Source organism: Suricata suricatta, chromosome 8, assembly GCF_006229205.1.
Source record: "Suricata suricatta isolate VVHF042 chromosome 8, meerkat_22Aug2017_6uvM2_HiC, whole genome shotgun sequence".
Lineage (NCBI taxonomy): Eukaryota > Metazoa > Chordata > Mammalia > Carnivora > Herpestidae > Suricata > Suricata suricatta.
In genome coordinates, this window is record NC_043707.1 from 88,632,198 (window position 1) to 88,656,559 (window position 24,362).

General features: G+C 41.1%; 1 protein-coding gene across 2 annotated transcripts in view; it reads right to left on the bottom strand.

Moving 5' to 3' along the window:
- Positions 1–10,785: 10,785 nt before the first annotated feature.
- The window catches only part of PDE4B (phosphodiesterase 4B), a 433,205-nt gene continuing 419,628 nt past the window's right edge, over positions 10,786–24,362 (bottom strand). For both annotated transcript variants that reach the window (XM_029948623.1, XM_029948624.1), the window contains 8 exons: positions 21,891–22,069; positions 20,520–20,618; positions 20,212–20,376; positions 19,463–19,562; positions 17,143–17,297; positions 16,911–17,033; positions 16,029–16,211; positions 10,786–13,105 (listed from right to left, as the gene is read on the bottom strand). In XM_029948623.1, coding sequence (XP_029804483.1) covers positions 12,740–13,105; positions 16,029–16,211; positions 16,911–17,033; positions 17,143–17,297; positions 19,463–19,562; positions 20,212–20,376; positions 20,520–20,618; positions 21,891–22,069 — 1,370 coding nt within the window. In that variant the 3' untranslated portion in view covers positions 10,786–12,739. The remainder of the gene's footprint in view (positions 13,106–16,028; positions 16,212–16,910; positions 17,034–17,142; positions 17,298–19,462; positions 19,563–20,211; positions 20,377–20,519; positions 20,619–21,890; positions 22,070–24,362) is intronic.

Genomic DNA, 24,362 nt, shown 5'->3' on the forward strand with positions numbered 1-24,362 from the left:
ATTTACATCCTTTGGAAAACTTCTATCAGTTCCTATGAACACATTCATTTTTTAAAAGTTTAATTAAAATCTGTCTGGTGGAAGAGTACAGTTTTCTTCAGCTAGAAGGAGATAAGCCCTTAACCAAGAGTACACAAGTACTATGCTTTTCTGCTAGACTTGCCAGATAAAGCAAAGAGGTGTTCAGAGAGCATCTCTGTTCTTTAAGTGGTTTAATGTTTCCAGGTTTACTGTTTCCTGGTGTATTGAAAGGACATGCCAGTGTGTTTTTGACTCAATATTGGTGATGTTTGAAAGATCAGAGAAAACACAAAACATGTCATAAATCTGGGGGGGGGGTGTGATGGACAAATATTATCCCAATTATTAGAAAGAATGATAGAATCCAGTAGTAAAGATGGTCAAGCATGACATCAATTGCATGAGAAATTCTAGAACAAATTATTAAGATATGGTTTGTAGGTCATTTGAAAGAGGAGTTCTCCAAGATCGAGTCATGATATAAGCGTTTTTCTCAGGGTAGTAGATCCTATCAAGGAGGCAAGTGCTGTGTACATGAAATGTTTCCATTTCAGAAAAGCTTTTGATCACATTTTTCTTAATATGTTTGTGCACGTAGGTGAATTTATAGTTGGGGCACACAGGTGAATTTATAGTTAATTCACTGCCATTGCTCATAGAAAACTGACACTTGGGTTAATGCTGATCTGGAAGGCTGTTGGTGACTGAATACATTTCCATATTTTGTCCTGTCCTATTTAATATTTTACTGACAATGTAAGTGAAAATATAAAATACAAGATAATCAAAGATTTTGATCACAAATCCTGAGGGTGTCAAAGCTAATGAATTATTGGAATCATAATTTAAAATTACTTTGGGGCTAAAAACAATGTTAGTTTTATTTTTTTAATTTTTAAATGTTTTTATTTATTTCTGAGAGAGAGAGAGAGAGAGAGAGAGAGAGAGAGCGAGAGCGTAAGCAGGGGAAGTTCAGAGAGAGAAAGAGACACAGAATCCAAAGGCAGGTTCCAGGCTCTGAGCTGTCAGCACAGAGCTCGACGTGGGGCTCAAAGTAACGAACTGTGAGATCATGACCTGAGCTGAAGTCAGACGCATAACCAACTGAGCCACCCAGGTACCCCCAATGTTGATTTTAGAACTGAAATGAACAACATAAAGATTTTTTTCCCATGCATATATTTTCTCATTTAACCATTACACTTAGTCTTTCTAAAAAGTCATTTGATATGGGTATCAGTCTTCCATTTTACAGAAGAGAAAACTAAAAATCCAATAACTACCTTCCCTAAGGCCTTACAGGAAGTGTTGCAGCTGAAATTCACACACAGGTCAGTCTGACACCCCAACTAAAGATGCTCTTCCCTGTCCTCCACTGGCTTTTCAGATGAAATGTATTAGTAAAGTGTATATACTGCACTTCGTTGAAGAAACTCAATTGTATAAACACAGAATGGGGGAGACGTGGTTTCACAGCGGTTCCTGTGAAAAGGTGTGAAGCGTTTGTTTGCCTGTAAGCACCTTATGAGTCATCAGGGTGAGTCACTGACTTCTCCCCAAATGAATACAATCTTGTGCTCTGGAACAGTGCTCTGAACAAAGAAAGGCACGAGTCCTACTGACTCTTTCCTGACTGAAATATGGCTCTTGCTTCTGGGACACTCATCCTAAGAAAACACTGTCAATGTGAGCAAGCTCAGAACAATTTGACAAGAATGATAAATTTAAGTCATATGAAATATGGTTGAAGGAATTACAATGTAGAAAGCATGCTACCTCTAGTTGTATATAGTTAACATCTGTTAATATGTACAGCAGCCCAGACACTAATCTAAAAGTTTTCAGCCATAATTCATTTAATCCTACCAGAAGTTTTGACATAAGTATTGTTATTATCACTTCTGTTTTACAGATAAGAAAACTGAGGCACAGAGGTTATATTATCTTTCCAAGGGTCACATAGTCACAAACTCTGAAAGTTTGGCTCTTCTTGTCAATTGGAGCAAGAAACTAGAAGAGGAATTATACACACAAGTAAACCAGAGAGACTGCTCTAGAAGAACACAGTTTGATTCCATCTCAAAAACTTAACAATTTACAAACTCTCAAAAGAATATGCTGAGTTCTCTGTCAGTGGAAGTTTTCAGTCATGCATATTTTTGAGGGATCTGCTGCATTGGAGGAGGATGGGCTAATATGACTTACCTGCTTTCTTCTATTTCCATGAGCTCATCAATGTCAGCATGGCCCCATACTGGTGGGATGGAGTGAGAGGGTTTATCCCCTGAAGTCTTGAGGTGTGTATAAAAAATCTAAATTAACTGGAACTTAATTTACAGAATCCTAAATTAATCAAAAGGTATTGCTTAATTATGCTTTTCAAAGACAGAAGGTGATTTAAAAAAAATGTTTATTTATTTATTTTGAGAGAAAGCTAGGGAGAAAAAGCATACATGTGAGCTGGGGAGGAGCAGAGAGAGAGAGAGAGAGAGAGAGAGAAAGAATCCCAGCAGGCTCTGTGCTGTCAGTGCAAAGCCCAATGCAGAACTGGATCTCAAGAACTATGTGATCATGACCTGGGCAGTGGAAGAGTTGCCATTGGAAGGCAACTGAGGGCCACTTTGCTGTGGAGAGCTGCGAGCACTGACAACCCCCACCTGCAAACCTCGGAGGACCCGCGCCATTTGAAAAGCACCAGCGGCCATTTTATTGCGGGTCAGATAATAGTTCCAGGCACCGCCAAGGACTGATGACCCCCACTCTCCAATCTGGACTGTCTCAACCTGGAGTGCCTCACCATGGGATTCCAGCATCCCCCACCCCACCAAAGTGGACAGCCAGTCGAATCCTGCCACCTTCCAAAGATGCCCCTACTTGGCTATCGGCCCACTTGAGCTCAACCCGGAACTTTTGCGCCCATAAAACACCTTGCTCTCACATACCAGGCACGACTTCCCTGACTCCCCACTCCAGAGTCACGGAACCTCGCCCAGGAATTGCAGACTCCAATAAGGACCTTCTTGGCTCCATAACTTGGTCTCTCTCTTTCCTCTTGCCTCTGCCTCCATCTATCAAATCTTACAGGCAGAATCAAGAGTCGGTGCTTCACCAACTGAGCCACCCAGGCACCCATTTTATAAAAGTATCTTAACATTCATTTATTCTATCATCCATAAGAACATACAACCAGACAATAAAGATTTACAGAGTCCCTACTATATGTAATGCTATAATATCTGATTCCAACCTTAGCTGTCTATTGCTCATTCCATTTAATTATGACAAAATTGAGGCTCAGAAAATGTAAATGACTTGCCCAAATTCACACAATTAAGCAGGAGCAGAGCAAGGTCTATAATACAAATTTATCAAATCTCAGTTTCCCCCAGCAAACTCTATTCTTTTCTCAAGAAACTAGTGTAGACAGATATAGTTCACAAGTTATTTCAATAACAAGGTTTTCTTCCTTGTTTCTTTGGTCATTCCCTCAATAAACATCACTGGATGCTCCTTTCATGTAGGGCCAACACAGTGCTGTTAGTGGTGAGGAACACAAAGATTAAAAAAGAAACAAAATAAAAAACATTGTCTTAGAGATGCCTGGGTGGTTCAGTCAGCTGAGACTCTGGCTTTGGCTCAGGTCATGATCTCCCGGCTTGTGGGTTCAAGCCTCGCATCTGGCTCTGTGCTGACAGCTAACTCAGAGCCTGGAGCCTGCTTCGGATTCTGTGTCTCCCTCTCTCTCTGACTCTCCCCTGTTCACGCTGTCTCTCTCTCACTCAAAAATAAATAAAATATTAAAAAGAAGAGAAAAACATTGTCCTAGCTTGGAGGGGCTCAGTCTTGAGTAGGAAGACAGATCTGGAAACAAATCATTGCAATCCAGTGAGACAAACTAAGAGTCGGCTTGCCTGGAATGTACATTCTTCTCATCTTCCTATTTTTTTTAATGTTTTTTATTTATTTTTGAGAGACATAGAGAGACAGCGTGAGCAGGGCTGGGTCAGAGAGAGAGGGAGACCCAGAATCCTAAGCAGTCTCCAGGATCTGAGCTAGCTGTCAGCACAGAGCCCGATGCGGGGCTTGAACCCACGAACCGTGAGATCATGACCTGAGCTGAAGTTGGACCCTTAACTGACTGAGCCACCCAGGCTCCCCCTCATCTTCCTATTAACTGGGGTCTTCCTGAAATCAATATCTAGATTTATTCAAGAGATCTTTGAGCATCAACTCTGTGCCAGGTACAGTGCTAGGCACTCTGGAAACAGAGAACAAAGCACCAGACATGGTCCCTGCTCTTACACTGGTTACAGTTGCTTAGTCTTGGGCACTCTGGCCTGGTTCTTCTTGAGATCTCCACGTAAGAAGCTAGAGAAATGTGGAGTCACATCTTACTTAGAAGTTAGGTTAAAAGTCAATGAAAGAGACAAAAATTGAATATAAACAAAATTGCTATTGAAAATAGCTATACTGGACACGACATACAGTATCTCAAGTCATCCAGAAAAGACACTTTTGTTTTTCCTCCTGTGTTGTAACCACTTTTTATTTGTTTTTATTTGTGGTTTCCACTCATACTCATTTCAGAGCCTGCACTCAGGACACTGAACGACAGAGAAGCGTGAGAACTGCTTAGGGCAAAGCAGGAGGTGCAAAGAGTATTCTCAGGTGAGAAAAGGGCCTGGTAGAATTGTTCTAACAAAAACATGGAGAGGAGTTCATAACCTTAAAGGGATGGGATAAAATTTGAGGGGAAAGAAAGAAAACAGGAGGTAAGATCACTACCCAAGAGTCCAAGTCCTAATCACTCAACTGAGCCAGAGGGCAATGCTCCAGCATCAGTGCAAAAGGGATAAAGGACATGGACAGGGTTGGGGGCCATAAGGAAACACTTGAGCTGTGCCTTCTCCTCACTTACTCTCATAGAGTTTGTGAGTGAGATCTGCCATTTTTATTGGGGGAAGAGATAATAAGATAGAGAAAGGTACTTGTATCTGAATTTCTCTCAGGAGAGCAATGTCTATAATTGCACAGAGAACATATTGAAAAGCTCTTTGGTCTTGAAGGGAGATTCTGCCAAACCACATCCTAAACAAAAGATAAATGCTAACAGTGGTGCAAAAGCCAGGAAAAATAACTGGTTTTGCTCCTGAGAGGGAGTTTCAGTGGGTTTGAGAACAGAGTGGAAGGAGATGAGGCTCTGAGGCACTGGGCCATCCAGAAAGCAGTATGTTGTTGAGTGTCCTCTCCAAACCCACCCGCTGTTTCTATAAAATTCTATAAAATCACGAAATTTTTGGGACAGGCATATTTCTTGAGGAAACTTGTGAAGTGGCTACATTTTGGTCAGGGATGATTTGGAGTGAAACAGAATAAGTAGATAGGGAGTCTACTCAGTGATAACTTTAGGACTTTCATGACCTCTTCCCTGAACTTCAGACTCATGCACCTAATTGCCTCCACAGCATCTCCACGTGGATGACCAAAATGCACCTCCAACCCACCAAAATCTGTCCCCCCACTAAAGTTCCCCATGGCAGGAAATGTTCCCACCATTCAATGGATTGCCCAGGCTACACGTTTGGGATCTTTCTCACTCCTTTTCCTGGGCTTCCATTTTCAAGTCCATCAGCAAGTCTTGTTGGCTCTGCCCTGAAAATATATCTCAGGTCTTCCAATTCTCAACCACTTCTGCCACAGCTAATCTTATTAAGTTCCTGTCACTTTAGAAGATAACAGCAGCAGCCCTCTAATGGGTCTCAGTAATTTGTTAGAAATGCAGATCTGATCCTGTCAATCCCATGCTCAAAACCATCCAAGGACTTTGAGAGGTCCTTATAAAGCCTAACAATTCTCTGTGACCTGGCTGCCAATTTTATTTCCTACTTTGCTCCCTTTTCTGGCCTTCTTGCTGTTCTTCGAATTTGACAGGCACACTTTATATTTGCTGTGCCCTGGGCTGTGTGGCTGGGATTCCGGTCTGCATTGTGGGGACTCCAGAGCCATTGCTTTCAAATCATTGTCACTTACCCACCTTGAGCAACATATCATTCTACCAATACTTCTTGTTTCTTTGGGTTTTTCTCCACTACTCACAAATACAAACTTTACAAGGGCAGGGACTTCATGTATATTGCTCATCGCACAGTGTCTGGCACATACTTTGCACTTTATTAGTATTTGTGGAAAGAGTGCAGCCTTAGCTGGTATCCGAGTATAATGGCGGAGACTGAGGCACTTTTTATGCGTTGTTCACTAGTCTTTACAGAAACCTCACAGAAGAGCTATTATTATTTTCCTCATTTTAATGAGGAGGGAAGTATGGCTTGAAGAGGTTAAATGTTTGTCCCAGGTTGCACAGCTTGGACATGGAAGAGCAGGGATTTGAACTGGAATCCGTTCACCTTCAGAGCCTAAGCGTTTAAGCCCTGGGTTTGTTTTCCCTACTGCCCTAAGGTCCTCCTTTCTCTTCTCCATGTGGCACTTAGCTACACCAAGGAAATAATTAGTAATTAAATAATTAAGAAACTTTGAAGCACTCAGAAAGACCTTAAGAAAATAAAAATGCCTTGCTATATAGCATGAAACATTTTTTTTTTGGCATTAACCTTTTTGTAACTGGGTTATTCTAACAAATCTATTCAGACAAACAGTCTCTTCCTCTGATTTTAGAGAGAAGTTGTGGTGCGGAGAAGTTGAATAGGTGTCTACGGCTCCCAAACCCCATGATGTGACCAAAAGACACCTGAGTAAGAAATTAGAAAACCTTCTGGTGAGTGACTATTATGGGTTGAATTATATTCCCCCTCAAATTTATACATTGAAGTCCTAACCCTCAGTACCTCAGAATGTGATGTTACTTGGAAATGGGTTCGTTTCAGATATAATGAGTTAAAATGAAGTCATAATGGAGTAGGGTGGGCCCTTAACCCATATGACTAGTGCCCTTATAAAAAGAGGGAATTTGGGTGCAGGCACACAAACACAGAGAACACCATGTAAACATGAAGGCAGAGATCAGGGTGCAGCTTCTATGAGCCAAGAATGTCAAAGAGTCCGTCAGTTACTAGAAGTTTGGGGAGATACAGACACAGATTCCCTATCATAGCTCTCAGACTGAGCTCACCCTGACACCACCATAGCCTTGGACTTCTAGCCTCCAGAACTGCCAGACAACAAATTTCCATTGTTTAAGACCCTCAGTTTGCAGTACGTATTTACTGAGTCTCTACAACATTAATACACTGTGTGACCTCAGGCAGGTAACGAGCTGCCTCCGAGACTCAGTTTCTTTATTTATGAAAGTAAAGGAGTAGACCAGATGGTCTCTGAGGAAATCACATGGCTTTATCATCCAGAATTCAGAGGCCAACACTTTTTTTTTTTTTTTTTTTGGTTTCAAAAGCATGAGGTTACGTTTTACCCTTGCATAAAACCACTTGATTCAGTACAGTTTGACAAATGTATATTTGTTTCAGATATTGGATTGGACACTGAAAGTTTAACAGTGAATAAGCTACAGCTTTTGACTTCAGTGAGTCACAGTCTTTTGGAAAAGAGAAGAACCTGACTTTAACTAGAAGCCTTAATTATTAATACTTATAATATTTCTCAGAACTTTATGTATATCAACTCATGTAATTCATAACTCATAATCCACCATAATCTAGGTATTATTATTCTTATCTTTATTTTATAGATGACAAAGCAAAGGCACAGGAGGATTAGGTGACTTGCTCAAGGTTACAGAGCTGATTACGCAGGAAAAGCACAGGATGTTCTAGGAGCTTTTGTATCCCAAGCAAGAGTCCTTATTCCAACCTTGGGGATCAAAGAAGCTTCCTATAGGAGGGCACCTGATTTGAATCTTGAAGAATGTGGGCAATAAGCAGCGTATTAAATCCTTTGTAAGGGGTACAGGTACATAAATGTTGGGTTTATAAAGGGAATTTGCCACATCCTGCCTCACCTTGGTTTCACAGGGTTTAAGGCTCACGACCATTGACTTGATCAATAACTGAGATGAGGCTCCCAGAAGGAGTAATGGAATGGTAGAAAAGTCCTGGGATTATTACCTCCTACTTGACAAATTAATAATCCCTATTTTACTGAAACCCAAAGAGTAGGTGACTTGTCCAAGATTGGGTAGCTAGTAAATGGAGGAGTTAGGATTTAAACCCAGAGCACTTGGTCCCAGAACTCATGCAATAAACCACACTTTTTCACTTGAACTCCATTAAGCTTCCTGCAGTGCACTGAGATTTTCCATGGCTCCCAACACATGTCAAAATTCACCTGTGGGAAAATGTCAAGGGAAGGCCACCTTGTGGAACTCTGACAGTTCCTGGCTCTATAACACAGCTTTAGGCTCCTACACATTTTGGTAAGTACTAAGCTATCACCCACAGCCTTGGCAGAGATGCTAATAGTAAGTTCAGCTTCGCAGTTGCTCCCTGCAATCAGGAACACTGATAGACCATCATAGATAAGAGAATAGTTACATTTATGATCCCTGTTCTAGAATCAGATGATTAACTTTCTTTTCGATTTATCTTCATTGTGGTTTTCCTGAGAACATAATTATAATTTTGTCTTCCGCTGGGCAGATGATGAGCAACACAGCCGATTGTAAGCTCCTGGAGTGCAGAGCTATGTATTACTCATCTCCGATGCTTGGCCTCATCTATGTACCTGAACCAGCATCTGGCCATGGTGGATGCACAATAGTTGAAGACAGTTGCAGTGAAAGAAAGTTGCTGTGTCCTGGATGTTTGTGTCCGCCCCTCCCCCGAAATTCATCTGTTGAAATCCTAACTCCCAAAGATGATGGTATTAGGAGGTGAGGACTTTGGGAGGTGCTTAAGTCATGAGGGTGAGGGCCTCATGGATGGAATTAGTGTCCTTATAATACAAGGTTCCAGAGAGATCTCTAGGCTTCTCTACCAAGTGAGGACAGAGCAAGAGGTAACTTGCTGTGACTGGTAAGTTGGCACTCACCAGAATCTAACTATGCTGGTACCTTAATCTTGGACCAGCCTCCAGAACTATGAGAAATAAACTTCTGTTGTTAATTCACCCAGTCTGTGGTACTTTATAATAGCAGCTTGAACAGACTGACAAAAGCTTTAGCCACAAGCATGGCCCTCTCTTCAGGAGCAGTGGCTCTCTACTAAGATTTCATATTATGATTATGTAGGAGAATCAGAAAAATCTGGTGCCTGGGCTCTACCCAAGACCAATTCAAACAGAATTTGGGAGTGTGGGTGAAGCCCAAACAATATTAAAAAATATATTTATTTCCCAAGTGATTCTCATTTACAGCATGGATTAAAAACCATTTCTCTGTAAAAAACATACTTGGACATATTTATAAATATTTATAGCTATAGACATTATAAAAGTCACACATGTGACTATGCTAACTGATTCACTTGGTCACTTGATCTGTAAGCTCAGGGATGATGGTGATGGAATCAGAAATTGCGGGGTGGGAGCTAAGTGCTATAAACATGAACTCTGAAACCTGGCAGACTGGCTCAATGTTAGTGCATCTTGTCTTTGTAAAGAAACTCAGTAATTTCAGTTTATTGAGTGGAATGCTTCTAGAGCAGTCCACTTACGTGCTCACACATCAGTTCACTGTGGTTAAAATATTATGTGTTATCCACTGATTTTTATTTGTGGCCTTCCTTACCACACACACACACACACGCACACACACACACACACATGTACACATGCACACACACTTCTTAGGATGTTATTTTTTTTAATGTTTATTTATTTTTGAGAGAGAGACAGAACATGAGCAGGGGAGAGGCAGAGAGAGACACACACACAGAATCTGAACCAGGCTCCAGGCTCCCAGCTGTCAGCACAGAGCCGGAAGCAGGGCTCGAACTGATGAACCGTGAGATCATGACCTGACTCCAAGTCAGATGCTTAACTGACTGAGCCACCCAGGTGCCCCAGGATAGTTATTTTTAATGTTAATTTATTTTTGAAAGACAAGAGAGAGAAAGAGCATGAGTGGGGGAGGGATAGAGAGAGAAGGAGAGACAGGATCCGAAGCAGGCTCCACGCTCTGAGCTATCAGCACAAAGCCCGATGTGGGGCTCAAATTCACAAACCATGAGATCATGACTTGAGCTGAAGTCAGATGCTTAACTGACTGAACTATCCAGTACCCCAGGATAAATTTTTTTAAGCTGATTGTAAAATTTCAATCAATATTTAAGTATTTTGCCCATGATATTTACATAGCTCTTTCCAGAAAGAAAAACATAACCATAAGATCAATAGGAGATTCCATGAATGATCGAGAGTCAACCAGTGCTCTGTCAATGGTGCTTGAAGATGACTCTTTGGACCTCCCATTCTTCATGAGTCCAATGGATCAGTGGGACCATCTGACAACACGAAGCTAATGTTCTGGGATTCCAGGATTCATTTTTTTGGAGGATCCAGCCAAGTTGGAGATTCCCTTTATTTACCTAGCAGATTAAACTCGTCAGATTCTTAAAGTGGTTTTGTTTGGACTTCTTTACCACCTTCCTTCCCGCATGATTGAGCTGCATGGATATTTGCTAAGAAAATGTGAAACATTCTAAGCTAGGGGACTTTTTGGACACAGATTCTGAAACTTCAGTTGAGAGGTTTGCCAGGCAAAGTGGTTGGTTTTCTTTGTGGTGTACGGTGGAAGAGAAGAGAAAAAAATTTGGTTTGGATAGGTCAGAACTAACCACAAAATAATTGGGCCTACAGTCTAATCTAATCATGCTTTTGTTTATTCACTTCATATAAAAGTCTCTTACGAATGCATTTGAGCACAATATATAATAATAATAATACTATTATAACATACATTGTGAGAAACTTTTGAAAACAAGAAAATGTCCACCTGAAAGAATGCAGTGTTCACAGACATACAAACCCATTGGTCATGCACATTTGTGCCATTTCTTTAACTAGTGAGTTACAATGCTGAACGGAAAGCATGAAATATATTTTACACACGGAGACTGAAGCCAGGAAGAGGTTTAACAAGTGTTATCAGAAGCTTCACATTTGCATAATTTACTATATCAGTTCACATTTTATTATAAAATTCACATTGTTTTATTGTGGGTTTTTTTTGTAATTAATTGGAACATGACATTCCTGCTTAATGGCAGGCGGGAGGCTTTCAAAGTCAGTAGTCTGGGAACTCTCCGAAGAACCGTCTGCGAGCAAATGTAGTGTTACTGCTTCCACCAGAGCCACACTCAGAGTAGAACCCACTTATCGCCCAATTCATGCACACACAGATTTGGATAGAACATGGGTGAAAACTGCGTCCCTTTGCCCCCTACCCCTATCAAACTATACAAAAGTAAAAGCTCAGTATAAACCATTTAGTATCTAAGGTGAGAATCCTGTTTCCAAAACTGGTTCACAAAGGGGTTGTGCAGTATTAGCAACTCAGACAGGGAAGAGGGCAGACCTTCTGAATAAAAGCCCACGAATGTCCTCATTGGAGAAGGGGTCGTATGTCTCTCTTAAGCGACGTCCAGGTTATATAATACACAATACAAAAACGTGACAAGAAAAGTCGCAACTCTTAGGCAGAGTTTTCTACACAAATGTAACACCACCATTGGCAGGCAATGTTAGATATATAAATTAATAACTTACAAAACATTACATTATATACATTAAGTAATAAATATACTGTTATAAACAGAAATGGAGGTGTTAGCGCAGAAGGCAGTGCAAGAGAAAGACGGCAGCATCAAATTTGAAAACGGGGTAACTGAGGGGAGAGGGTGGGGGGCAGGGGACAGGACGGGGCCCGTGCAGCACCCAGTGGCCCAGGGGTTCAGACCACAACATGGAGCGCTGCCTAAACAAGCTGAATTTTACACAGACTGTTACTGTGAACAACACAATTACCCCTTCCTACCTCTTAGCTTGGTCACTTTATTCTGTTTGCAGCACAAAAAGTCAAGTTCTAAGAGGAGGAAAAATACTGCTCTAAGCAGGCAAACAGACACATTAGTTATACGGGCAACTGTCAAGCTGGATGGGACAACAGGGGAAGGAAGTAGAATGTGGTTAGAAGCGTGTCCTTTCTATCTGCAAAAGTAACTGTCGTAAAGTGAAAAATATTGCCCAAGAAAGAAGGAAGACCATTTTCTTTCCTTTTTTTTTTCCCAGAAGGAGTCAAAAAAGTTTATGTCAACTTTGAACGCTAATCAGTGTAGAAGTTGATACTAAACTCTAGGTATTCAACAGGCATTTTAAAGACGTGAAAATGTTTTACAAAAAAGGCACACAGGTTGGCAGACAAGGGGACAGGTGAGCAGATTTATAAATGAAGTTATTAATCAGTCAGTTCAGTCACTAGAGGGGACAGATTCCCAAAACTTAGTGCAGAAAAATCTCTCAGTTTTGTGTCTTCTATTTTCAAGCCATTTACTCAGGATCTGATCTTGGCCTCCAGTACCAAATAAAGCTTTAGCTCTCCACTAAGCTTGCAGGCAAGGCAAACCTACCGTGGAATTTTCTGAACTGCTATTGGCTTCGTGGTCTCGCAGTCTGGCTCCAAACTCAAGTAACTGGAAAGGCCACATGGCCCTTGTCCCGTGCAGGGCTAGGCCCCCCTATGATGGGCTGGCCCTACCACACAGCTGGCATGCTCGTCAAAGGTGGAATGTTCATCTCCACATGGAGAAGGCAATTATGTGTCGATCGGGGACTTGTCTTCTGTCACAATGTCTACATCAGTCTCTCCTAGTGAATCCCTATGGTCAGGATCAATCACGCAAAGTGTCTTTGTGCTGCTGAAATAGCTGTGACCCTCTCCCTCTTTGTCAGGGCCTTCAGAATCCTCCTCTTCAAGGGTCAGTTCAAATTGAAACTTCTCCATCAGGCCCTGACAGTCTTTGTTCTGCTCGTCCAGCGGTGGGGAGGGACTCTGCGGTATCATGCTCTGATACCAGTTCCTATTATCTTCTAATGTATCCAGAATGTCCTGGGCATCAGGCTGCACCAGATCTGCCCAGGTCTCCCAGAGTGGATGGACGATGTAGTCAATGAAACCAACCTGGAAAAAAATAGGGTTACACACCAGTTACTACGATGGGCTCTTGAAAATCTGACAAACTGTCCTGGTTTCTAGGCAAAGAAAGAGCCACAACAACCCAAGAGGGATCAATAATAATGGATTCTGTATTTCAGTACATACTATATGACACATCCTCCCCTGAATCTAATATATAAGTTATTGCTCTTAATTCCACAAAGTAAGTATTGTTACCCGCACTTTACAAAGCAGGAAACTAAGTCTCATTGAGATGAAATATCTCGTCAGAGATCACAGAGCCTAGAGGAGCTGGAACTTACTCCCAGTTTTGTCTGATTCCAAAGTCTATGTTTGGCTCACTATAACTGACTACTCTTCCTTTCATGTGTACCCGATAAGAAGTCTGGATGTAACCCTGGCTGGCAATGACTTTGTCACTACTTGGATTCTGTGAGTCATTCTACAAAGAAGGAAGCTCCAGGTCTAATGAGTTCTGACTCAACATTCTTTCCCTGATAAATTTAAAATATGCCACTATTCCAAAATGAAGGGGAGACAGCCCCCGACTTCTCTGAAATTTCTCAAGTTCTGTGGAATGCTTTCGTTTGTAGACGAGTATGGTAAAACATCTGAATATACTTCAAGACCCTAAACAAACAAATATCCTCTCTGTGGAAATGTCTGCAATTGTCTTAGATCCACAGGGTATAGTCACTTCCATCAGGAGAAAGGAGGGAAAATAAAAACAATTAAGCGGTTCCTTTGCTAGTGTTCCTGTGAATAAATACGAGGCTTATGGCTCTGTTATGGTTTACACAGGGGCTATGCATCCTGCATGAGCTGGCTCCCTGGCCTTATGCTGACCTCTCCATTGTCGGACAAACAGGAAACTCTGGGGGTGGGGGCAGGTTGGGAGGAAGAATAGGCACAAGTTGAATGAGGGAATGGAATTCCCCCGACCTGGTCTGGGGAACTGGTGAGATGCTGGGTCCAGATTCCGACGTATATAAGCAAGAGCAACTTATCTGCATCCATGGGACATGATACAGCTATCTTTCCACCCCCACTGGAGACCCTTCCTTTCGCAACATTCTGGGTTTTGGCAAATCATGAAATAGATCAAAGTTCACATGTGAACTTTGTATCTTTATCTATATGTACATATTATTTATATCTATCATCTATTATCTATTTCTCTATCTATCATCGATCTACCGACCTACCTATCTTTTCCTCCTCCCTGGTGCTTCCTTAGTCTTAACATAATTCACACCAAAGTCAGGATATCTCTGATCTGCATTAGTTACATGAAGTTGACTGCAGATGATTCAGTTATTTCTCTTGCTTTCACCCACTCTCTTTTCCTCTCTTTTACTTCCTTATGTGTATTTAATGGATTTTAGAGACAGTTTTCAAGGTGTGTTTCAGGGACCTGAAAAAAACAAGCTCAAGGACAATGGAGAAAATGGAATCAGCTAATGCGGTGTGGTCATTTCCTTTCTGTTTTTGTTTTGCTTCTGCTAAATGACTGGCACTTTTTTGAAAGGTAGTCTCTATCCACTATTTCCTAGGCCTTGGATTGGAGAGAGCTCTACAAATCCTAAGAGCACCTAGTCAAGGGCTTTATTGCCAGACTACTCAGACAATGCTTGCCAGATCCTGTCTGTGGGAAACACCTGAGCGGGCCATGATGTCATGGCAACAGGGAGCCCTCTGTACAGTGATGCAGAGTGAAGAGCTTTGGATGGAGGGCTGCTGGGTCACTAAGAAGCCAGTGAAATGAGCCAAGGGGATGGCTTCTCCATCTGACGCACCGGGAAAATAGCTGCTCTATCTCACAAAGCTCTTTGGAGGTTCAAATTGGACAAGGTAGGGGAAAACGTGTAGAAAATCACATAGAACACCATGAAAGTACAAAATAACACTGTGGACAATAAATGGGCATTATTCTAATTAATTAATTATTCTAATGAAGGATTTAAGGGATTTGAATTGTCTCTGATAACTTAATGCTACTGTGTATTTTTAGAGCATATTAGCTTTTTAGAGCACATTCACAGATTTTAAACTCACTTGACTGGGGTTTCTTTAAGAAACAATAACTGCAAGGGAGCTCTGCATCGATATTACAAGCATATGCCAGGGGGGGATGGCAGGTAGTGGGGAGAGAGGATAAACACTAAAAAAAGCACTCCTACTGCTTTTGTGATAAACATCTGGAATAGCCTATGCATCCATTCTCAATCATGACTACCTGGCTAAGGCCGTTTGTTGCCCTGAAAAAACATAGCATTTCAGCAGACCCTAAGCCTCTGTGGGGATAGCAATATTCTAGTGCTATCCACTCTGCAGCTAGAGGTATTTGAGGCATTTGCGCATCCTCCAGCCCCCAGCATATTGTCTCCAGTCCTCAGCACACAGGACATCTGTAGCTCTGGACACGCTTAGAAGATGTCAGTATGTTCTCAGAGATGGAGAAACAACCTTGGAAAGGGACATGGGACAAGCCGTCGACTGTGAGGCGGAAAAGGTGTGCGGAATGAGATCCGCACTTGGCAGTGTACTTGATTATGGAGGGACAGCAGACCCAGGGTGGAGGAAGCAAGAAGGAAGAGTAGAGTCCCTGGATAAAGACAGGGATAAGAGAAATCTGGAGACACGGGTGCAGGGAGGTAGTAGCTCTGAGTTCAGTCAGTTGGATTTGTTAAGGTCATAGATAACTAACTCCCTAAACTGCTTGAGGATACACAGACCAAGATGGGTTTCTGAGGACTGCTCTGTTTCCACCCTGAGAGACTGAGTGTAATGGAGTGGGCAAATGAGTCACAAGTAGAATGGAACTAAATGGGTTGTTACTTCCTTATAACTTCAGGAATGTGATAGAACCCTCTGGTTCTACAATCGGCAGAGCTCACAGAAACATTGAGAATCGCATATTAGGTACCTGGGATTTTTCCACAGAGGCTGTGTGCTTATCACACATTGGGCTGATCTCCATTCCCCTCTCTCGCTCTTTGTCTCCCTGCTGGAAGAACTCCTCCATGATGCGGTCTGTCCATTGCCGGTACAATTCCAAGGACTTTGTGGGGTTGCTTAGGTCTGCACAGTGTACCATGTTGCGAAGGACCTGAAATCAAGTTTTGGAAATCCCAGAAAATTAGATGTAAATACTACCAGAACATCTTATCCCTCTTGAACTAGTACACTTGGTCCTCAACCCAAGAACATTTTAGTTGCATTATAATTGTGGTGCATGCACTAAAAAAGCATTTCAATGGTGCTGGCCAGGCTTGGTTATTTACCATTGTAGGAGTCTCAAAAGGGAAAATGTGTGTCTTCTCAGACTGATAGTCATTGATTGTAAAAACTGGAAGGGACATTAGAGGTCAAACACTGCCATCGTTTCCCTTCCCCAGTTTGGAAAAAATGCAAAGAATTACTCAAAAGTAGATGTCTTCATATTTTCCACTTGCAGAAAGAGACCAGCTGATGGCAGTTTGTATAATCAAAACAGACCTAATAGTCTTCAAGTCAATGGGGTTTATATCCAAACACAAGCTTTTGGGACCAGTAGTCACGTATCCCCTATTACAAATGAATTTTGCCATTTATTTTTAGAACTAGGAAATTCAGTAAGTAGGGTTATATTTTTCTACATAAGTTAGAGGATAAACTTGAATGTCCATTTTCCTGGTTCTTAAAATAAGCCCAAATTGTAATAATAACCAGATATGCAACTAACTGAATGAATGTTTGCTTTCATTTTTTAATTGTTTAATGTAGTTTGGTTTGGCTTTGTGTCAAATCAAAGGCTTTCATCAAATACCTGTATACGATCTGTGTAGTTGTCCAGAAGAAGAACACCTGAACTTGTAACTTTCTTTGTTTCCACCATCGTCTTCAGGTCCGCCAGCAGGCTCATATGTTTGGACATATCAGTTGCTAATACCTAGGGTAAAAAGAAATGAAACTATCAATAAACTCACTTGACTCAAGAGAATGGAGTTTCTTGTCCTGGGCAAAAAAAGTAAGTGAGGGTTGTAGAAAGGAAGTCTTACCATGTCGATAACCATTTTCCTGAGTGTCTGGCGCTGCTTCTTGGTGAGATTCTGGAAAATATCACAGTGTTCTTCTTGTAGCAGTTTGAAACCCACGGCAAGGTGATGGTTTTCCAACACAGATTCATCATTATACATCAGAGCAAGTTCTGAATCTAATAAACAAGGAAAAAGGATGGCTTAAGAACAAAGGGGTATAATTCCAATGTTGGCATTACTTCAGTGTGAAATCTAGTTCTCTCCAAATGATGTTAGGAACCAAGATTCACATGTCATTTCTCATCAGAGACACAGTTTCCCCCTCCAAGGGGAAGTAGTCCGTTTCCAAGCAAATCATGCTTGCCATAGATATTGGTGCATAAGCTTTCTCTTTGACTAAAATTCATGGTATTTTAAAATCCTTTTTCTCCTTCTTCATTTCAGATGAAGAATTCACCATTAGGTAAGGGGATGCCCAAGCAATTAAACCCTATTTTTATCTCAGTTTGTAATTTCCTTTATGTCTTCACACATTTTTTGCTTTGGAAAGGAATAAACTGAACATGCCACTAAACTTTATCAAATGTATTAGGATTTTCAAACTATTTCACTTTCTTGTAGGTTTCCCAGTTCTGTCAATTGTGAGTTTTTAATCTTCAAAGATGTTAATAGTGTGAGTGTGAAATTTTGTTTTATCCAAATAATTTAGATTTTTTGAACTTACTACAAATATGGTAACAAAACATTAATAATTGTTTAGCACAATCTTGATGTCAGATTTTCTGTCCTCTGGCCTTGTATGTCAGAAATGGCAAGACCTGGATACCTAAACTATAGCTCCCAGCCTGCCTTTCACACAGAAGAGCCATAGACTTCTTCTGTTGGGCAGAGCCCCGATCTTCACTGGAGAATATGGTCAATAAATCTGGAAGGAACATTTTCTCTGAATAAAGAATAACAGCCAAGTGATGGCAATAGGTTCCTAACTGCAGGTGTTGTCACTCACATACCATTGTTTTAACTGTGTGCTTAGTGTTACATTCTTAGGATGGGTGGTAGGCTATATTAAGTCATTTTAGCACTCCTGCCCTGTTCACTTGTGATCAATCCCAGATCTGCAAATTGCTTTTATATGTTCTAGTGTTGTAAGTGGCTGTAGCAGAAAAACCTTTTTTTCTGTGTGAAGCTAACTGGCCTGTATATGGTTTGATTTGTGACACCACACTGTGCCAGTCAATACAACCCAACAGCCAGGTAGTTGCCCAATGTTTATATTCTTTCAGTAGGAGAATAAGGTTAAAAAAAGAATCTACCCTACAGCTAGATTATTCAGATATTCTGATGATAAAGCAGGACAGAGCCTCTGACATTGGAAGTAGCTCAAGCATCCCTATAAAACCATCAGCACTTGATATTAATTATGACCACCACTGGATAACCAATATTCTCAGAAGAAAAAGAATTTGGATTTTTGGCAATTAGAAATTGTGCACTAGCTGAGAAATTTCATGGGTTTTATTTATTTTTTTAATATTTATTTATTTATTTTGATAGAGGGTTCATGTATGATCAGGGGAGGGACAGAGAGAGAGAGAGAGAGAGAGAGAGAGGGAGAGGTAGAATCCCAAGCCGTCACTGCACTATCAATACAGAGCCCTATGTAGGGCTCAATCCCATGAATAGTGAGATCATGACCTGAGCTGAAAGCAAGAGTTGGACACTTAACCGACTGAGCCACCCAGGTGCCCCAAATTCAAGGATTTTCATTGGCATGGATACCAAGTATTTTCAGCATGACAAAAGTATTGTGTATAGCTTGAAGTCCCAAGGCTGGACAAGCCTTTAATGCCACTGGGGTCATCTTCACTACTACAGACCAAGCTTTCCAGTCTTTGTAGTTTTATTTCTGTTTGGAGGTTCCCATGCTCAGATCCAATATTTATTTGGACCTGCTTCCTCAGTAGAGAGGGATGTTAGTGGGTTACCATATTCTACGTGAGAGCCCAGCATAACATTGAAAATCATTGTCACATTATCCTCAAGCCTTTCCTTGTACTTACTGAATAATTCCATATGTTACTCTTCCCTCACATACTGTATTTTCCAAATGTTGACTACTTTTTATGGTTCCCCTCTGACCCTTTCCAAGTTCTCCGTGCAGCTAAAAAATTATGTTTTTGGACTGGACACAGTATCCAGGAAAGGTCTGACCAGCTTGAGTGGAATGAAGGATTACCTCATTATTACCCTTATTATCATCCATAATGAAAACATTAGAGGGAAAAAATGAACCAATGAATCATAAAATTATCTCAAATGACTGTTCTAGTAGTGAACTCACTTGTGTTGATGAGAAACTGGTTGGAGACTCCAGGGTGATCAACGTCATGGATAGCAGCTGCAAAAATGGCGGCCAGAATTTCCAAGTCTGTGAAGACGGCCTGCAGAGTGAAATGAGCACATTTAACTCTGTATCCCATTGGCTTGTATCCTGCTTATTCAGTTTCATATTCAAGTATTTATTTCACTCTTGTTGGGAGAAGGATTGTTGATTTGTATACTTTCTCAGTACGTTAATTAAATGTAGATTCTATCCATTATCATTAGGTCTCATGTGAAAGGGATGATGGTGATGCCCATGGCCACATCAAGCCTATGGCAAGGCCTTAGCACCATGCTCCAGGTGGGGTCTGATGTTTGTTTCTTGGAGAAGTGGTAGGGAAGAATGGAGCGTATGTAACACAAGCACACACAAGTCAAAGAAGCAAGTCAGACTGGAGATATACTACATACTAGATGCCGAACTGGACACTCATTAGATACTGGTGATACAATGAAAAATAAAGCACCCTGTTAACTGCCTAAAAATTAAATAATTTTTTAATTGTGAGAGATGTAAAGAGAGGGTCACTCTGACATTAGAGAGCAGAGTAAGTAGAAATGTCTTTCATCTTTATTAGTAACCCAATTAATAGATGTTATACATAATAAAGAACCAGTTCACGCAGGTGCAATTATTTCTGTAAATATATTACATGTTGGATAGCATATATTTTAAGGAGGATGGGCAGGTAATGCAAAACTACTCACATCTAATGCTGGCGTAGAAAGAAGAACATGGGTTGACTGGGCTACATCAGCAGCGTGTAGGCTGTTATGATATGCCACATCGGAATGGTAATGGTCTTCTAAAGTCATCATGTAGGTTACAAATGTATCAGATGAGATTTTGAATGTCTTTAGGAGGTCTCTTTCCTATGTAGTAAAATGGATTAGAAAATAAATAAGTGGATGTCCAAAAATGAAGAAAAGTCAAATCAGGAAAGTAGACTGGGATGGAAAAAAAATCATAAAAAGCCATCTAATTGAATAAGCAATATTGTCTCCTTTTTACTTACCTGGAAAATGGCATACATGATGCATGTGAGGGGCCTATTGTGCGAATATCCAGCCACATTGAAGATGTTAAGGCCCCATTTGTTCAGGTCTTCCAGCTCCTATAATCAAAATTAGAGGTATTTAGAAATAAGTACAGTTTTCTTAGCATACCTGATTATTCTTATTTAGTTTTTGGACAATTGCTGGCTAAGTCTTTAGAGTGTCTATTTAGAGTATTTTAGTTGCATGAAGATTTGAAAATGGAATGGCCTGGGAGGTTGGGTGCCTTTTTCATTCTAGTTACATGTTTCTGTATATTTTTTCAGAAAAGGGAGTGTGTGAGTCTAATTTACAGATTTAGTTGTTGACCTGTATTTGCCACACATCAGACCTCAACCAAGCTGTCGTCGGAGGTAGCTGCAGGTGGCTAGAGGTCCCTGTGGCTCCATTTCCCTGTCTCTCCTCTTCACTGATCACTGGCCCATTAGTAACAGCTAAGAAAAAAATCTCAGGGGAACTCCTTTGCCCCCTGGTTATTATCACAAAGGGCCAAGTAGGGGAGGCTCAGCTGCTAGACTGTGCAAAAGTCAACCCTAATTTAATGTAAAAGGTCATGAAATATGCCAACTGCATATTATTCCATCTTAGAGACCTTGGGCTACAGATAGACCTGGGAGAAACATTATTCAGTCCTGTGTTGTGAGATTATTCCAAGATTAATCTGATTAAAGGAGTCATTTATTCCATTCTGAACTCTTGCCCGGAATAAGGGATCTAGGCTCTCCCCAGGGGCTTGCTCCAATGTGAGATCAACCTTGCTATAATGGCATCTCTCAAAAAGCCTCACGGAATGTCTGTTTGCTCACAGCGAGCTCATTTCCTAGTGTCACAGGCCAAGATGACCTTGGTGGTCACCTTAGGTGCCCCCCTGGTGGACGTGTGAATTCTTTCTATGCCTTCCTCCACAGTTGGGGTTTGGGCTCTGAGTCAGTGCTGTCAATCTCTTTCATGTCTTCCCTGGCTCTGCCAATCAGTGCATATTCTTCAACTAGTTCTTGGCATATAGTGCTGGTCTGTCCTCTGGGACAATTCAATCCTGTTTCCTGGCCTCCCTGTGGATTCTCTCTGTGTGTCTTTGGTATGATTCTCATTCATGAGGAACTTCCATTTAAAAATCCTGCTCAGAATTAAACAACAAAAGGTCCTCTGTTGTAGAAAAAGGATCTTGAATTAGGTGCCCAGCAATGGACTAAGAGGCCACACCAGCCTTCTTATCATCCAGTTTAATAACAAAGCAAACGTGATCACTGCTATTTTCTAGTAGATAGTTTGGGGCAGCCACTTGCTGTAGAGCAGAGAACTACATATGCACACCCCCTGCTCATGCATACCTTGGCCAGATGATCTTCATTTTCCGTGTTGACTCCAAAGCGTGAGATGCTAGTATTGTTTAAGCTTGAACTGTGCATCAGTTTTTTCACTCCGCTTATCTGCGTCATGAGCTGTTGCTTTTTCTTTTTCTCTCTGTCCTTCTGGGTGGGAGATGGAATCTCCACATCATTCTGCTTGTCTACAACAAGAGGAAACAGTTTTCAGCCCATGTGTGCCAATGAGAACCCACTGCAACACACAAAACAACTTCCGATGTCCTGTAATGGGTTTTACATTTCGTAAAGGACTGTCACACCTTATCTCACTTGATCTTCAGGACAATCCTGTGAGATGGATGGGGAAAATAGGAGAATTTTTTGCTCCATTTCATTGGTAAGTAAACTGAGGCCTAGAGGAGCTAAGTAAGTTGTCCAACCAGTGGCGGAGGTAGGATCAATCCCGTATCTTCTAGGTGTAGCGTAATTTAGAATTACACTTTTATAATTTCAAGGGAGGTCCTCAATATTTATATGTAGATTTTTTAAGCAAATAACTTCGATGTGTATAAAATAGAATAGGTTCCTGCAGCCAAGCTCAGGTTTATAAAAACTTTATGTTTTGTTCATTTGATTATATTTACATTAACATTTGTAATTTTAAAAATCCATACAACTTTAACTGGATATGACTTATCACTTCAGTGTAGATGAGCAGTAAGTGAGAGAAATAGATGGTTTATAATCTTCAAATAAATACCATAAGCCTTGGCTTATTACACCACCATTTGAGGGTTAGAGGAGAACTACATCAGTTTTCCTTTATGCTTTATTTGTATTCATTCTACTAATTAATAATAAAACAATGCCTCTTGTTTGTAACAGGCATTAGATTTATTAAAATATTTATGCTAATTAAATATTTATGATGATCTCATTTAATCATTAAAAAAATTCTGCTACAACAAGGTAACAGCAGAGGTAGGATTAGCGACGAAAACATCTACCTTCTCATAGAAGTTCTTTCCTCTATTTCTTGCTGTTAAAAGTATCAGCAACCAAATATTCCATTTCACTTCACGGGGGCCTTTATCCTGAGTACTTCCAAAAAAGGCACCAATTCTTTCAGGCCACAGGGATGCTTGTAAGTGCACTGAGGCAATCATTTATTAAACTGCTTCAACAGCTACTTCATTGAACTAAATGACACCCTGTGGCTGAAAGAGTTAATGCAGCTTTCTGAAGGTCCTGCATGTATCTCTGCTTGTTACAGCAAAAATGAGGACAAAGACAACTTCTCTATTTGAAATGACATGGTTCCAGATGTCCTGCTGGGACCTAGACTATTTGCTTTCAACTCTTGCAAGATGATGGCACAGTCACATGTTTTCCCCAGAGACCTCTGCCTGCTCACAGGGCCCCGAGGACAACTCATCAAAGCAAAGCAAGCACAGGGAGACGGAAGCAGCACCATGGACGCATCAACACTGCGAGCGGCTATTCTCTGTCCCTAGTGTCCCCATATTATCTTTAGGTGCCAGAAGCCCCTAGACTCATCCATCTATGATTTTGCCGATGCAGGAATTTTAGTGGTCACTTCAGTTAGTTTAGGGGTTTCCAACCTGGTTCAGCATCAGAAGCACCAGGGAACTTCAGAAAAATACAGAGGATGAGCCCCACCCAGTCCTACTGAATCAGTATTTTTAAACAGGCGTCCTAAGTGACACTGACGATGAGAGCCAGGTTTGGGAACCAATAATAATCCCACACCCTCACTTTTCAGATAAAGGCAGCAACCTGCCCAAGCTCAAAGGGCAAGTTCTTCAACAGATATTTATTTTGCAGTTACTCAGTTCCAGACACAGTGACTGAATAGCATACACAGAACCCAGGCCTTGAGGTGCCTGTTACAAATTTCTTTCTGGTCTCACAATCTCTGGCAAAACCCTCACTACACATCATATTATTCTTGACATTACTTTTCTCTCTGTCACTTCACTCCTAATAATTATGACTTCTTGCTAGAACGAAAGGCCACAATAGCTCGTGCCTTTCCCGATGACCTTGCTTCACCATTCCTCACGTCGGATTCAAGAGGCGGTTAGATTCCCCTGTGCTGTTGCAGATGTAAAAGGCTCCAGTGGGACCAGCAGCTTTCCTCTGTGTTAACTAAAGATTCCTTGCAACAGCCAGTAATTGAGCTGAACCACTACTGTGTCTGGAACATTACAATGAAGAAGAAAGCCATTATTCACAGACAGCACCAATTTGACATTAACGGGTGTTTCCCTACAGGCCCTGGGACAACTGATAGGCTCCCCTATTCTGAACTTCCTCTGTTAGAAGCTTAGCCGGTGCAATGTGGAAATAACCTGAACACAGACTCAAAGAATCTCCATAAACACAGTGAATTTACACTTACAGAACAGTTAGAATACAGTGGAGAAATCACGGGTAAGCATAAAACAAACAAAAAATGCAAAAAATGGTCATGTC